Source organism: Limulus polyphemus, unplaced genomic scaffold, assembly GCF_000517525.1.
Source record: "Limulus polyphemus unplaced genomic scaffold, Limulus_polyphemus-2.1.2 Scaffold641, whole genome shotgun sequence".
NCBI lineage: Eukaryota > Metazoa > Arthropoda > Merostomata > Xiphosura > Limulidae > Limulus > Limulus polyphemus.
This window is the reverse complement of record NW_013666251.1, coordinates 62,881-81,302: the sequence shown is the minus strand read 5'-3', so window position 1 is coordinate 81,302 and position 18,422 is coordinate 62,881. Positions and strand designations below refer to the sequence as shown.

The window sequence follows — 18,422 nt, the reverse complement described above, 5'->3', positions numbered from 1 at the left end:
AACAGAAATGCTAAAAAGATTGGGTTAACACACAAAGAAAACTAGGCTAATAAGTCACAAGGCTAAATATTCTGCAACTGATCGTTAAGGTGAAGCATGTGAAAAAACAACATACCAAACAAGTACGGAACGACCTCACGTTCTTTAGTTAAATATGCAGATACAGGCACCTTACAAACACACTCGTACAGAAATCTTTCTTTAGTGAGCCACATATTAACACTAACAACTGTTTACGTAACTTGCCAGCTAGAAGACAGATTTTCCCCAAACGGTTGAGAAAAGATAAAACTGAAAATAAAATATTTGGGTTTCAACTGTAGCATGCAATTATAAAAGTACAAGTTAATGATTATAGTTTGTGCTATACTTGGGTTTCAACTGTAGCATGGAACTATAAAAGTACAAGTTAATGATTATAGTTTGCGTTATACTTGGGTTTCAACTGTAGCGTGCAACTATAAAAGTATAAGTTAATGATTTTAGTTTGTGTTATAGTTGGGTTTCATATGTAGCATGGAACTATAAAAGTACAAGTTAATAATTATAGTTCGTGTTATAGTTGGGTTTCAAATGTAGCATGGAACTATAAAAGTACAAGTTAATGATTATAGTTTGTGTTATACTTGGGTTTCAACTGTAGCATGGAACTATAAAAGTACAAGTTAATGATTATAGTTTGTGTTATACTTGGGTTTCAACTGTAGCGTGCAACTATAAAAGTATAAGTTAATGATTATACTTTGTGTTATAGTTGGGTTTCAAATGTAGCATGGAACTATAAAAGTACAAGTTAATAATTATAGTTCGTGTTTTTCACTTGTCATTTTAAACAGAATTTGATGCATTGATATCGTTTGAACATGCTGAAATAAAACTATTGTGGGTGGAAAAACATATGTATACACGAAGAATTGAATAAATAAAGAGGTTGCAACAGGTGATACACATTTCTTATAAGCATACAATATGTACATACTCTTCCCTTAAAACACAGGTATCCTTGATTGTATGTACCATACTTCAGTTTCGGCCTTTCTACAACTTGCATAAGTCATGGCAATACTAAAGATAGTTTAGTATAAACGACGGAAAATTGCCTCATATCCACAATTACTCTGGCACAGTCAAAAAAGCTAAAGCTTTGAGAAAGATATCGATTGAAAGATATTTTTCTGCCATCACTAAAATTTCAAACATGTTGCCTAGTTTCATACCGCAGTATTCTGTGACTAGCTGCCTGTCCCTAGTTTCAAACTGCAGTATTCTATGACTAGCTACCAGTCCCTGGTTTCAAACTGCAGTATTCTTTGAAACCAGGGACTGGTAGCTAGTCATAGAATACTGCAGTTTGAAACCAGGGACTGATAGCTAGTCATAAATACTGCGGTATGAAACCAGGGACTGGTAGCTAGTCATAGAATACTGCGATGTGAACTAGGGACTGGTAGCTAGTCATAGAATTCTGCGGTATGAAACCAGGGACTGGTAGCTAGTCATAGAATACTGCGGTATGAAACCAGGGACTGATAGCTAGTCATAAAATACTGCGGTAATTCTTCGAAACATATGACGTATCACTTGTGGTAGAACGACCACATAACTGTTGTCATTTGCTGTTTACCCCTGATGAAGGAAAGTCCACTTTGTTAAAGCACTTGGTTTCTTTATGATGATCACTTTATTGCTGATCGTGCATGCTTATAGGAATATCACGTGTTATATCTGATACTGTATAACTAATTAGAAAACAAGGATTTAAACAAGTCCTCATGTTTGGTTGTTTTTATCACACATTTACAGGGAGCACGTGTTTTTAATATTTTAATATGGAACTAAAAAACAAACAAACCAGGGACTGACAACTAGTCATAGAACAGCGGTATGAAACCAGGGACTGACAGCTAGTCAGAGAACAGCGGTTTGAAACTAGGGACAGGCAGCTAGTCATAGAATACTGCGGTATGAAACCAGTGACTGATAGCTAGTCATAAAATACTGCGGTATGAAACCAGGGACTGATAGCTAGTCAAAGAATACTGCGGTATGAAACCAGGGACTGATAGCTAGTCGTAGAATACTGCGGTATGAAACCAGGGACTGGTAGCTAGTCATAGAATACTGCGGTATGAAACCAGGGACTGATAGCTAGTCATAAATGAACCAATTTGAAATAAAGCGTTGTGTGTGTGATGAGCAAGTGGTGGGAGATAAAAAAGCAGGATTAGCTTTGGAATATGATTACACAAATATGTGTTTGTGCAAGAAGGAATGTCCAGAACAACTGGGATATATATTAACAAAAGCACTTAATGATCAATGAACTTGGAAAAATGGAATATTAATATAAAAAAATTCGAAATGAATTTCAGTAATATATATAACATAAAAATAATAGATATGAAAAATAAGAGATAAAACAGTTTTAATAAAGTAACAGGAATTAAAAAGCTATTAATATATGAACAGAGAAATTCGTTTCAAAACAGAATTATCTAAGATTTTCTAGACATACTTTAGTTTAAGGACGAAGATCATACCATATGGGGTTAATGTTTAAAATACTGATTCAGGACGCTTTTTTATTTTTCTGTCGTCTTTTTGGTTTAAACACCAATAAGAATTATGTCATTAACAGAGTGGTGGTTGGTTCAAATGTTGGCCAACAGGTAAGTATTTTTTGGTCTTGACAGAGGGTTTGAAATGAAAAAAAACCATATAGAAATGAACATACTCGTAAGTTATTTACTGCTACACATCTTTAACTGGTACACCAAACTTATCACAAGAATTTTAAGCAGTCTGCAGTGAAAAATGATTACTTGCGTACAACTAATATTTTGATGTTTTAACTAGTTTTGCAGTAGCTACTTTATTCATACTAATTTACATTTTTACACAAGAACGGGCTTTTTTTACTCGTACATAAACTTTACAAATCAATCTACCGGAAATACGTTTGTGAACTTTACTACCGGTGAAAAAAGCATACACCGTAAAACGTGTGTTTTGTGTTTATGCGCTGTACTCATCGCGGACATCAAATCCGATATTTAGCGTTATAAGATCACTGAGAAAGTAATCAACCAGGTTTTCATACGATCTAATAATAAAAAGACCTGTGTTGGTGAAGAATGTACAAAATGTGAAAGAAAACAAACAAAGTTAAGCACTCGCCAAAATTAAAGTAATAATTTGAAAACAACGTTTCGGGCAACGGCCCTTCACAGGGCTTATTTATCTAATTTGTCGAGTGTTGCATCTTTTGTTTTCTTCAATGTTTTCACGTGATTCGAATACACTTCATTGACATGCGTGAGTTAAAATGTTGATTTCTCCCTAAAAACTTTAAGAAACATATTTAAACGTAACTTTAAAAACACAAAATAAAAATGGGTGAATATCAGAAAAGAAGATATAACTAGAAAGACGTATGCTATTGTTATCTGGTTTTATATATCACAACCTAACATATTATAAAGAACAACTGACAAACCCTTTCTCAAGTAAATGGAAGTTTATATCAAGTTTACCCATAAACAGGTGCTAGGTTTCAATTATGAATGACAAAGAAATCAGTAATTGCACAAAGAGGGCGAGCCAACAAATATCTAGAAACATACGACTCTAATGAATTCCATGTTAGGTAAGGCGGGCGCCTCGTAAGGCTCTTGCAGGGTTAGCACACTTTCCATTCGTCTAGCCCCACCCCTGTGACCCATGCTTTCACTACTTTTCTTAGAACTTCCAAACATCATGTTCTCACATCGTCATTGTACTTGACTTTCCATGTTTGGAACTTGACCTTGACTGTAGACAAAACGCGAATCGTGTAATGTTCTGTTCAGTCTCAGTCAAACCTTACTAACCAGTAAACACGGAATAAATAAAACAAAAGCCACTAATTATTTATATTAAAAATGATGTAAAGTGTAACTACGAATAGAAACATGCTTCATTTAACCAGACCATTCAATATTACAATTCCACCAATAATAAACATGTTCTGGACACAAGAAGCTACAAAACTTCGAGCATACAAAATTATTATAAAATAAACTATTTTATATTCCTGCTACATCATAGTCAATTATTACAAGCTTCCGATGAAAAATAATCTACTTAAATCATAACATAAAATAACAAACTGTACATTACTGAAGACGATCGTAAGTAACAAACTAAATAGTTCTTGTTAATATGAGAAATAAATTCACACCAAAACTATAAAAACCTATAATGATATGGAGAATACAGAAGTGGGTGAAAAAGAGTTGCAAAACTAGCCAGTTGAGATAATATGCATACCTGTCTTTCACAGTATTACATCGGAAACTGTCAAGTTTTCATGAGTTTGTTTTCTGATTAAATTTCGCGCAAAGCTACTCGAGGGCTACCTGCGCTAGCTGTTGTCCCTAATTTTCAAGTGACAGAGTAGAGGTAAAGCAGCTAGTTAACACCACCCACTGCCAATTCTTGGGCCACTCTTTATCAACGAATAGTGCGCTTGGACGTCACATTATAAAGCTCCCATGGCTAAAAAGGCGAGAATATTCGGTGAAAGGATTCGATCCCACGGCCCACAGATTGCTAGTCGAGCCCCTGACCACTAGGCCATGCCAGACCAGCTTTTATAGACTGGCGCAAGGCTGAAAAATATAATTGTTTATTTGAGAAAGTAAGGGATAATGTATTGAAATTATCCCGTGCAGTTTCACTCGCTCTTTATGATTACACAGGTTGGAAAAGTTCACATGTTATTGAACCTTTCGAAAGACTTGCACCCGTGGCTTTAATAAATGAAGGTCAAGTCTTTATGGGCTGATTAAAAACATTTATTGAATACTAATGCTATTACTGAATAAGTTTTAAAACCACTAAAAATACCATGTGGTTTTCCTTAATGTGAACTTACATTCATAAAGATGACCTGTGAAGATGATTAACCACAAATCATCATAAAAAACAACTTAGGTACAACTTGTAATTTTTATTCTGAGATACGAATACTCAATGTTTCTGTGACAGTTAATTTACATAGACTTTAACTTCATATCACTATAACTTTTCATTCTACACATTTAGATTATGATGACCTTTCTATTGTGACATTTGAAATATAACTTTGAATTACACAGGCCTGCGATGGTTTTATTGTCTTGAAATTTTTACATATTGTACAGTAATTCCTGTATGCTGAATCCGAAAATATCATAAATTTTTCTCCATCACTTACAGATCTTTCACAAAATGTCATATGTACTTTTACATAAGTGAATCATTTTCATTGAAATTAGGTCACATTTTGTTATGCTTAAAATGTTGACAACCACTGGCTATAAATTTCTCTAGAGAAATCGCGACCAGAGAGTCTTATCGATCGTTCTAGAACCTACGAGAAACACCGCTAGTATGTAAACGGTTAACAGGCCGCATGACGTGTCATTTCTGAATAGTATTTATTAGTGCGTGCACTTTGACATTATTTTTTCCTTTTCAATATTATTTATTCGTCACTAGGGCAATAAGAGTTTATACCATAATTTTCATAAGAAAGTTCACTGGTTTATTGCAACAATATTACTGAATTAATACCAATACTAGGAGTTGCAGCCTATGAATCAAGTGAGTGGCAATTGTTCACTGATTCTTCCAAAAGAAGTTTAAAAGGTGTTATCCTTCACAATGATAACATATATGCATCTGTTCCTATTGCTCATGCAGTTCACTTGAAGGAAACTATGAAATTCTTGAACTTCTACTTATTAAGGTCAAATACAAAGAACATGGTTGGCTACTTTGCTGAGACATAAAAGTACTTTGTATGTTGTTGGATCAACAATCTGATTATACAAAGTTTCCATGTTTTTTGTGTGAATGGAACGGCAGTGCAGGACATCACTACTGGATAAAGAAGCAATAGCTATACAGAGTCAACCTGATACTATGATCGAAAACACTGAACGTGAAAGTTTGGTTAAGTAAAGAAAGTTCCATTATCTCCACTTCACATAAAACTGGGCTTGATGAAGCAATTTATAATGGCCTTAGACAAAGATGGCGACTGTTTCAAGTATCTATGTGGGAAATTCCCAGCTCTTTCAGAAGCAAAATTTAAAGAAGCGATTTTTGTTGGGCCTCAGATTAGGAAATTGATTTTGGATGAACAGTTCAAAAAGACAATGAGGAAAGTTGAAAAATGAAGTGTGGATTGCCTTTAAAAATGTTATTGACAGATTTATAGGAAACAACAAGGGCCCAAATTACAAAAATATTGTCAATAATATGCTCCATAAATTCATTATTTATCAATTTATTTGATTTACAGAAGACCAGTGTGTGATTACTGTATGTTTAAAAATCAAATTATGTTGATTTGTTGGTTTTATTTAATCAACGTTAGCAATTCAACTGCTAAGTGGGAAATGCCCTTAAATTTTGTAGAAAAAATTTGTAATATGAGCTTGAAAGTTCATTTCTTACACTCACATATTGACTATTTCCCTGAAAATCTCAGTGCCATCAGCAAAAAAAAGGGGAAAGGTTTCATCACTACATCAGGAAAATGGAGAGAAGGTATCAGGGAAGGTGGAACATCAGCATGATGGCTGATTATCCAGACACAATACATAAAAGAAAGACCACAACACGTAGTTTTGAGACAAAAAAGACATAGAAGTTACAAAACAAAATCAGGATGAATGAGGATGCATATTCGTTTGACAACAATGTTCTTCCATTTTCTCCAGTTTGTTTGTATTTTTCTTAACAAACATACTGATAAAAAATTTCCATTGTGGTAAACAAGATAATAATTTGATCTAAGTAAAAGTTTTTTTTCTTCCCAATTTGTAAAAAGTCCTTACGTGGTAGAAAAAAATGAATATTATTTTTGAAATCTGCATGGCTGAATTATGGTAAGTCCATTATTAAAACCAAAACAACTTTTATGAAGTTTAAATTCACAGGCCTGTGTTATTGAAAAAGCTTAAGAGTTCTTCTAGCTTCCACTCCAGTGAGCCATATACATATATATCTAATTTAAAGACAACAAAGGACCTGTTAGTACATCTAGACCATACTATCCATTATACTACACTCTAAACTAAAATTAAAACACTCAAAGCCAGATCTTATCATTCAAATATTTATCAAGCCTTCCTTTCAAACTCCCTTAAATTAACTGCATTTACCATATCTGAAGGCAACCTGTTCCAAAGGTCAATTATTCTGTTAGAAAAATAAAGTTGTCACAGATGAAGATGACTTCTACCCTGCCAAAAATTTATATTTGTCCCTTAGTTTTACTATGCTTGCCATTAGATACAAAAAAGATGATGCACCAAAGTTATCAATTCCCTTTATAACTTTAAACAACTCAATCAGATCCCCTCTAATTCTTTTTTTTCAAGGGAAAACAATTTCAGAGATCTTACCCTCGTGTGATAACCTCAGATCCATATGCACAATGTTTTAAGTAGGGGTTCTAATTTGTGGGATCTAAAGCCAACACATATTTTTGAAGTACAATCAGCATACAAAGCATGCTAATGCTATGGAGGTCTGTGAGTATGCCCCTCCCCTAAAACTTTTAAAAAATAGGTGCTATGAGATTAAATCTGGAAGCAATATTGCATGAAATATAGTTTAAACAACTGCATGGATGTTCATATAGAATCCACAAAAATCCAATGAAAAGTCAATAAATCATCATTCTGTTGTAACACTGCATGAGGAGCTAGACTTAAATTGGTATAAGTATGTATGCTTTATTACAGTAAAGTACTGTACTATCTACATATAGAACAGTTACTAATTGTTAAATTATATTACTAATTTAAACAACTCTGTTAAACAATAGTATATTAACTATTTCAATCATTGGCTATCATATACACACATATATGTACTACCAAAATAATGTGTTAGCATGCTCCATTCTTCTGGGGTGCTTTTCCATAAATAGCTTGCATACAGTTTGGTTGTTGACAGCAGTGTCATAATGATATGTATTAAAGCTAGAGCACTCAGTCTTTTTTCGGTTTGTGTACACTTCAGGTAATTATTCAACTAGTGGAGAGTAGATGCCGACCGTTCACACGAACATGAACTTAGTGACAGTGTGGCAAAGAGTTTCAGTAACATAAAGATATTAGGAACACTGAAGCACTGGTACACTGTATTGCATGGAATGTTCTAGACTTCTGTCGGGGTATAAATATGCATCAAAATATTATTATTTAGGTCTAGAATTCGTGATTGTGAGTTTAGAGAAAGAGCATACGGTGGCGCTTTTAATATGAAATTATTGCAGACTGTATTATAATTCCTGTCATCAAAATTGTCTACATTTAACCACGTTTCAGTTATACCCATGACATCAAAATCCTCCGTTATGACCAATGTTCTCAAGTCATTCATCCGTTTTATTTCTGACACTTCTAGTAACAGTGTATCACACCATTAGAACTACTTTTGTACTTTGATTCTACACTATACTTTTCTCTACATTTTATTTTTTCTTCATTATTCTAACCTTCACCACTGGATAGACCTAGTTTAAAGCTGCCCTTATAATTCAGTTTATAGCCCTTGCAAATAAGCCAGCCTCTATCATTTTTAAATGTAAACCATACATTCCAAAAAGCTTCCTTCTCCCACTGAACTGATCCTACGAATCCATCCACACAATCTGCTTGTCCAAATCTATTATTTAGCCCTACTTAAAATTTCATCCCCACAATTATGTATTTGCAATATTCCTGACAAAATTATAAACCTTTTCTTTGAATATCTTTATCAATGCCTTTTACTTAACAATTAGCACCTCTGACCTACCCTTCCCTACATCATTAGCCCCCATGTACACTACAGAGATTGCATCACTGTTAGCACCCTTTACTATATCACTTGCTCTGTCAGTTATATCCTCCCCCTCATGCCCCTGGATAGCATAATCTAATTCTTTTCTCCCTATTTATCCCACAGAATATCTTATCCACATGCTGTACTAAAGAATCTCTAATAACAATAACCTCCTTATGTTTTCATCCCCATCTTTATTTGTCCCTTTTGTTATCCTTCTCTCCCTAGTTTTTAATCTGCACAAGCTAAAGGTTGAAATCTGTTACTTATTAGAACCTGCTCATTGTAATTAAATCCACTACTACTAGCCCTATTAATACCATTTCTAACTTTCTGAAAGTCATTGTTAACCACTGTATATCCCTTGCATGCAAAAGCTTAAACTCCTCTTGAAATCCTGCTGCCATTTCCCACAGTTTACCCTTCTCTTTTTCTACTGCCTCTATTCTATTTAGGATTACCTTCAATTTCTCCTCCAGCCTACAACTCCACATACAAATTGTACATATTCACAACTAGCTTCCTTAATTGTGCACACCAGTCCCAAGTTCCCAAATAAAACCAACTCCTTGCACCTGTCGTACCTTACAAACTGCGAGTACTTAAAACCTACACTACTCTTAACCATTGTAACTTGTCAAAAAATTATCACCACTAAATACATGTAGCCTACTAACAAAACTGTTAAACTTAACATTAAAGTTAAATATATTATGCTATTTTATCACTACCTTATCTTCTAACCTATTTTTATAACTTACCAATAACTGAAGAAACATAAATTATAGCTAAAGTTGCATTAAACTTGCCAAACCAAACTGTAGGTTAAACAGTATTCAATTGTAGATAAATGTGACATCAAAATCCTACATTAATCAATACTCATACCTTTAATTACCAACGTCAGTACCACAGTTGTGACATACACCTTATTTCTAGTTATACACAACTAAATGCTAATTTAAACAATTTAGTCTAATGTATTAAATTTTCAGCAGCTTTCAAATATTAATAGAAAAATAATTCAAGTTAAACAGATTTTCCTTCTTTCTTAGTTGCACTAGTGAAAACTGTATAATAATTCTATTTTCCTATAACCCAGTACTAATAGTTACCTTAAAACTAAAAAAAGATAAAAAAAGCCAAACAATCTAGTATTAAGCCTCATGTTGTAACTTTAAACTTAGCTGCACCTGTAGTAATAAAACCTAAAAGTGTCCAATTCTACCTAAACCACCAACTAAAATACACGAAAATAACAACTCCAGACTTTAAAAATATTGAAATAATACTTATCTTCTCCAGAAGAATGATATAACCTATAATTAAAAATATTTCTATTACTTTCTCCCCAGGACAAGAAATTAAAATCCCATACTGCCTTGGACTTCACTTCTTTCCAAAAAATTCAAAAAAAATATATGACAGTTTATCCCACTAAAATATTTCCTATTCAATAAAAATTTAGCTCAGTAAATCTTAAAAATAGTAATAAATTGATTCTAAGATTTAAAGATTGACTGGCATAGTTTAAGAATCCTACTTAATTTACAAGCATATCAACAAACCAGTAAGGTACCAGCAGAGGCTTGTGGATTAACACACCTACATGAAGGCAGGTATCAACCCCCTCAAACTCAGTTAATGTAAGAAAAGTACAGTAATCCCTTGATACCTCGGAATTTGATATAACAAGGCATCCCTGAAAAATATTCAGGCTTTCTAAGAGTCCTTACAAACTCTCCCAAGCAACTGGAGGCAGTTGGTTGATTTGGAACAGCACTACGCAACTTTGAGAGATATCAGGGCAGTTGTCATCAAGCATCAGCACAGCAATTACAAACAGGGTGAAATATCCGACTTTTATAAACCCCTGTTAAAAAAAACCCAGACGAAATCTTCCTTCCACCAGTTGTGAAGCCTCCATAAGTCTACTTGCAGCATCTGGATACTCTTCCTCAGACACCAATTCCAGCAGTGCCAGCTTCCTTCCCATTACCCCAGAACCCCCACGACAGTTGATGTCTTCAGACAGTGAATAATTTATTTATAAATTAATCTTTAATTTCTAAGTTAATAACTTGGTGTATTCAAATAATCTTTAATTTTTAAGTGAATGATTTATTGTTCAAGTGACCATTCAAAATGTATTTAATTTTTAATTGATAAAGTAGTGTTTAAGTGGTGTACAGTATTTACCAAAGTGCATTAAGCCCTCCTACAATCACCTCTGTCACCTACCACATGGTACCATAAGCTTGAATCATCATTTTTCTTGGCCTGCAGTGCTGTTAAGTGTTAATTCTTAACGTGTTTTTTTTTTAAATTCAAACAACAGTAGTGTTAAGTAGTTTATTTGTGCCAAAAAAGTTGTGATTTGTGAGTGGGAGAAAATTACCTCAATAACTCGGCATGGCTTTAGCCCCAAATGTTCCGAGTCATTGAGGTATTACTGTATATTTAATTAATTATACTTATTGCAGGTTGATTTTTAGATTCACTCTTAAGTACATAGTTTGCTTTCATCAGAAGATAATACTAATGGCTTCTTTACAAACTTTACAACTAATTCTACATTCAATTGACTGTTTTTAGTCAAAATAGTTAATAAATCCTTGAGTCCCAAAGATATGCTCTTAATTGCTCACACCACTAGGAAGTTATCCAGTGTAGTCTCCTTAATAGATGCTTAAAGAGCTGAGAAAATACAGCTGACTGAAACAGCAACAGTTATATTGTATTTAATAAATGCACGAAATAACCTAGGTCATATATGATATGATGGTTTATTTGTTTGTTGTTAAATTCAAAACTACACAATGAGATATCTAGGCTGTGCCCACCACAGGTATCAAAACTCAATTTTTAGCATTAAAAGCTCTCACACTTAGTGCTGAGACACTAGGGGCTAAGATGTGATGGAAGACCAAGAAAACAGTTCTGAACTTGCTGGGCCAAATATTATTAATAAAAAAAAAGCATATAATACTAGAATTAACTGAATATAGATAAATGTCAAACTCTAATGAAACATCCTATATATCCATTTAGAAAATGTCAAACTCGCTGCATGATATTCAAGCAGATAAACATGAGGGCATCAACTGAGTAAAACTTAAAAGATGTAACAACTGAAAACAAATAATGGCAGTGTGTGTGTTAGGTATCAGAAGAGAAGACCTAGAAGAAGATAGCTGCTTCTATGCCCAGTTAATGCCCTCATGGAAATGGTAAGTATAACTATTGCAAAAACTTGCTACTGACACCTTATTGTAACAAGTATATGATGATGATGATAGCAGATCATTTCCTCAAATGAATGAAAGCCTAGATTTGTCATATAATGCTTCAATGACAATACCCGGCACTCTCACTGAATAATGCTCAAACAGGTTTGAGATTAGTTTGTTGATAACTGAATGTATTACATGATGGACATAGGTAAAATTTCAGCAATTAAAGTACCACATCCTGTACAATGGATTAGTGAAGCAAATTAGCAAAACTGTATAAAACATTCTGATAAGGTTTATGGAAAAGGATAGTAAATGCCAGGACAAGCACTTGCCCAACTTCTTGATGAGTTCTAAAATCATAGAACAACAATCCATAAGCTGTTTACCAAATCTGATAATAACATGGTTAATAAAATCTTATAATTAACAAAATTATGTCTGAAAATATCATAACAGCAAGCATCCTCAACTGATGAAAAAAAATACATTTTTATCTTTATTAGTAGAAATGTAAGAAAAATGTATTTAATTACCTATACTGATTGCCAGATTGATTTTTAGTTTCTACTAAGTACATAGCTTCCTCTGACCATAAGTTAATGTTAATTAAAATACTTTACAGTCAACATATAAAAGTCTATAATTTCAGAGCCCTCCAGCAACATAAAAGTGATTCAGTTATGGATGATTCACATCATATTCTCAGAGTAACATAGTCCCTCACTTGATAATTCAAAGATCTTGAATTTTCAGGGAATACATTTTGCATGTTGACAATAAGAAAATGTACAAGTAGAGCTGTCCAAGAATTACCTGGAAAGGAAAGTACCAATAAAGAGAATGAACTCCTCCTACTAGAAGTTCAGAGAAAGAAAATTCCGCACACTGGAAGATACACGAGACAACTATCACAGGATGACTGATAATAACTAGTATCTATGAACAAGTACAATTCACAGAAAAAGTCCACAACATAATTATAATAGAGATTATTGTATCAATTAGTAATAAACCTAATGACATCCACAATTTAAACTTGTATGTCTCACCATTCATCCAATTCTTGCCAGCAAAAGAAAGATCACCATGTGGTATCAAACAACACCAAATGTGATAATAAAAACATCACCATGTGCTATAGAACCACATCAAATGTGATAATAAAAACATCACCATGTGCTTTAGAACCACACCAAATGTGATAATAAAAACATCATGCTACAGAACCACACCAAATGTGATAAAGAAAGGTCACCATGTGCTACAGAACCACGCCAAATGTGATAAAGAAAGATCACCATGTGCTACAGAACCACACCAAATGTGATAAACAAATAGACCATAAACTGTTACATACAGAAGCTACAATACAACATGCTAATCAAATTTATTTCTTAGCACCCAAAATACTGGAGTCATACATTTGAATTATTCTATAACAAAAAGAAAAATCACTACAATATATTCTATGTTATATGAACTAGTGAATCATCTCAATTTCAGTTAAATAACATACAAATTTATCAATGCTAAGAAACACTCACAGATGTAAAAACTTACAGGGAAAAACAACATTTTCAACATTTAATGAATGAGTGCAGTTCTGCAAGATGTGAGAAGAAAAACTTTGATAAAAGATAATAAAGAATAAATAGACACATCTAAATGAATACTTTTTCTAGTTCATTTTCTGAGATGTTTCAAGCAGACACTCCTCATCAGGCAGTAAAGGCCCTGTTAAAATTGAATCAATTCAGTTGTAACACAGTCTTTACTGCCCGATGAAGGGAGTCTGCTCAAAACATCATAGAAAATAAACTAAAATAGGTTTTAATTTAGAGGTTTATATTTATTTTTTATTATCTTTTATCAAAGTTTCAAAATTACTGACTATGAACACATTACAGATAGAAGTGAAATTTAGCCATACTTGTAGAAATACTATGTTAACCTTTTGTATATAATACTTAGAAACATAAGTAACAAAATTGAGATTTTTAAACACAGAAAAGTACTCGATATTTTGTCTTCAGTTCTTTTACAGACAAAAGTATTATAGTTTTGTTTGATTGTAAAATCCTCGTGGAAATTGTTGACTATGACTGACATAATTTAAAAGAAAGCTTCATTATATAAAGTTTTGAAAGCATTAAAAAATATGGAAAAAACTAAGAGACTTCAAGGAGCAGTACTTCATAGATGCAAAATTCAAGCAAAACTAAAAACAAAGGAAGGTGGAGAAAAACATGTTTTATGAGTAAGTATGGGTATATGTATAATTAAAAAATAACCATAAATGTGAAAAGTAAAAGACACAGTAAATTAAATGTACAGCAAATCAATAAAATGATAAAAGCCATAAAAAGTGCTACATATCTATAAATAAAAAGACAAGATCATTTAAATTGTAATAGAGGTATATCAACCACAAAACACACACACAAAATGAGCAGTTCCTGATAACAAAATTTTGTAAATTGAAACCTGACAGGAAGTTTAAATTAATTCTTAGCAACTTTATTATATATATAGATAGGCTTATAAATTTACAAAGAGTGAATTGGATAAAAACTTAAAAAGATTTTAAAGTCATATAAGAACATAAATTATTTGGTCCAAGAATTGTGTAATTTTTTCTCTAAGAAATGAGCATGTGGTGTCCAAGTAAAACACCTGTCAAAGGTAACACCAAGAAACTTAATGGTTTTAGTAAAAAGATAGGGAGTATTATACATAAAACAGTGAATGAAGAGAACAAAATTAAAGAAAATAATAGAATGGGAAAAAAGATGAACAATGACAACTATATAAGTTCACTGAAACTATCCAACAGACATGTTTATTATTGTATGATTTGTATTTTTCAAAGTAGTAAAATGTCCATAAGTTTTAATGTTGTCAAAATACTAATTTGAAGAAGATGATTTCAGCATATTCAAGTAATGTCCCTCCCTATAGCTTTTAATAATTTTTAAGACAGTAACTTCAAACCTAAATTAACCTTAAAAAGTGACAACTGCACAAATTTCCATGAACTATGAGATTAAGAACACTAAAAATGTTTTCCATCAGTTTTAATGAAAACATATGTATACCAGCAGAAATACATTGCTCTCTCATCATATGTTTATCAATATAGTTTGAGACATATTTTACCATAAATATGTAGTTGTGCCTACAATTTAAATTATGTTAAACTCAGCAGATTTAATCTTTGCTTGAAAAATTTGTAACATCAAATCCAGGTATTCTTTTACCCTCTTACATTGACACCTTTCATAATGCTCTATGCTTGAAATTGTTAGTTTTTACAAAAACTGTTGCCAGGAAACATTAAAAGCAGTCTCAGTTTACGGTTACATAAATGGTTTTAAATATAACATGAAAGTATACAATACTCAAGTGAAAAAATACATCTCAAACTACTTACCAGGGTAAGGTGAAGTTGTTTTCCCAGCGATACCTCATCTCCAGTACAAACTCATGCCACAAATGAGCAACAGCTGCAATACCACCATAACTATGGTTCACTTGACACATAGCAAGAGCTAGCCTCCAGGTCAAGCTATCAGGTGGTGCTGATTTAAATGATCGAATGTGATCCTGATGGTATAGAAAAATATAGGATATTGAAAAACTACTTGTTTGTTCTTGTCAACAACAACAAAATAAATAAATACAATATTCTGTGATCAAGAACTAAAAAATTATCTAAATTTGTTATAGAATAACAAATTTAGATAATTTTTAATTATCTAAATTTTAGATAATTTAGATAGACTACAGGTAATTTATTCCATCAAAAACTAAAAATACACAAAACTCATCAGCTCTGGGAATATAAGTTTAACTTATATTAATTTATCCTTAATTTAATAAGAATTGGAATTTTAAACCTGAGTGACATTTTATACACACATGGGCTAAATGGCTCAGACAACAGACCCCAAGGATTCAGGTACTGGCATTTCTGATGACCAGAGGGAAGGCAGCTATCCAGTGCACTCACCACCATAAGGGATTTTTATGACTCTTTTAAACAAATAACAGTGCTTTTATAATGCACCCACAAGTAAAATGTGTCAATGATTTTAAATGGCATCACTTTTCAAACCACAGATCTTTCGACCCACATCCTGACATACTAATCACTAGGCTCAGACTAGGCCCCTTACAGTAATATAAAAATGAAATAGAAAGTTAATTATCTTACATCTAGCTCAGCAGGAAGCATTTCTTTTTCTTCCACACAGTTTTGAAAATCATCATTCTTCTCACTCCCCTGTAGAAGAGAGAAGTTTGTTACTATTCTACATGGTATCAGAACAATTCACAATCTATGAAAATTGAGAATATATATAAATTCAGTATCTCTTAAGTGGTTGTTTCTTTTAGTTACCAAAATCATCTCTTAATAAAGTCATTAAAACCTATTTAGTAGAAAAACTACAGTATAAAATTATTTCCATTACCTATTTACTTGGTCAGTAAAAGAAGCTAAAATACAGATTTACTATCCTAAGTTTCATTATTTTAATATATAATTACTTGGTTATAAGATAGAACTAAAGGACAGATTTACTATTTTTTGAGGTTTATGATTTCTTACTTGGTCACCAGTCAAAGTTGATACAGAATTTGGGAACAAGAAGATCAGGATTTTATCAAGAAGACTGTCATCAATCAAAGAAACTTCACTTTTCTTATGCAAGTTGGGTCGAGCTTTAGACACAACAGCAGAAAGATTTGGTAAAGTTACAGGAATAGGATGTGGTCTGGCAAGTTTGTTTAAGGCTTGGCTAATCTCATTAGAATCTAAAAGTACCAAAACATAAACAAACAGGAAAATTAAGCATGGTTTTATTACAACTGCAAATTTTTTTTAATAATAGCATTGAAACATTCAATAATCAGACATTTAAGACAAAGGGTAAAGTGATCGATACTCTACACCAAGGGTGGTAAACTGGTATCATGTAAGCCATATACAGCTCTTTGGTAGTTGCAATGTAGCTCTATGAGTGTTTCTAATTTCTGAGTAGGCAATAATGATTTTATCTGTTTTTATTTATTTGTACAAATTTAACATGATAGAACAGCATTCCCCATCAACCACGTGACTGTTAAGCGGAAACACTGATGTAATGAAAGTTTAAAGTATAACATATCTGCAAGAATGCTTAATACTGCTTAATATTTTTGAAAGCTGTATCTTTTTGGTTCTTGAACTTTAAAAGGTTAGCTACACATGCTCTAAACTAATTCACCCAACAAGAGAAATATAATGACAGTGTAAAGAAAAAGAAGCAAGACAAAATCAAGTGATGTGATGGGTAATGAATGCTGTAGACTAGATCATTTGTAAAATTATTTTTATCATTTGCCCATACATTGGTTATCATTATCATAAAAAATGTAACAGTAAAAAAAGCATATACAGTACATCTTCTCAAAACTTTAATTTAACTGACACACCATCAAATTCTTCTCCAGGCAGTTTTCCTAGCAGCTGTTGCTGTGATTCTTTACGATGACAAAGTGCAACAAATTCTTCTAAAAATTCACCTAAAAAAAGACAACTTATGTTGGAAACTTCAAATTATCCAATAGTTAAAATGAAACTTTTAATAACACTATACAGGTAGGTTTAGTGTGAGTAATGCATATGCTATTTGTCTTATTAAATAGCCATATAATGTTAACATAGATGGTAATACTTTAAATTTCTATTTTATTCAGTTCATATTTGAAAACAAGTTTTAACACATAAATTATTTTACTGATAGTTTATTAATGAAGCTCAGAACAGTGTTATGCACTAAAGTCAAATTACACACTTGAAATATATTCAAATATAAGAAAATAATGCCAAAGTAAAAATCTGTAAAATGAAAAATGCATAAAATATTGTATCTAAGAAAAGTAAATAATAAACATTACCCTTTAAATAATATGAATGTTAAAAAAAGGTATAATTTTAAAATTATACTATCACATTTACTCTTTCAGCATGGGCTCGGTCCCTGGGACTGACTTCATAACCATTTTGTGCTTGTTATAGCTTTCATGCTATAACTTTTAAATTAGTAAGTGAATGTTAATGAAATTTGTCAGTTTATCAGTAAACATTACAATACTTTCATACACAAAATATATAATTTTTTTCATTAAGTCTTAAGGTTTGTAAGGCAATGTTTCTCTCATGCCTTTTTTTTTACTTTTCACATCTTGCCTATCTATCATGCAAAATAATTTTCAGTTTAAAATTAAAAATACTTTTGTATATCAGAAAATTTCAAATTTCACATGCAAAATCTTTAT

General features: G+C 32.3%; 1 protein-coding gene across 3 annotated transcripts in view; it reads right to left on the bottom strand.

Moving 5' to 3' along the window:
• Positions 1 to 18,422, bottom strand: part of LOC106459635 (rab3 GTPase-activating protein catalytic subunit-like) — a 163,055-nt gene that overhangs the window by 103,150 nt on the left and 41,483 nt on the right. For all 3 annotated transcript variants that reach the window (XM_013919268.2, XM_022386163.1, XM_022386164.1), the window contains exons 12-15: positions 17,577 to 17,666; positions 16,711 to 16,916; positions 16,315 to 16,383; positions 15,532 to 15,704 (exon numbers count right to left, since the gene is read on the bottom strand). In XM_013919268.2, coding sequence (XP_013774722.1) covers positions 15,532 to 15,704; positions 16,315 to 16,383; positions 16,711 to 16,916; positions 17,577 to 17,666 — 538 coding nt within the window. The remainder of the gene's footprint in view (positions 1 to 15,531; positions 15,705 to 16,314; positions 16,384 to 16,710; positions 16,917 to 17,576; positions 17,667 to 18,422) is intronic.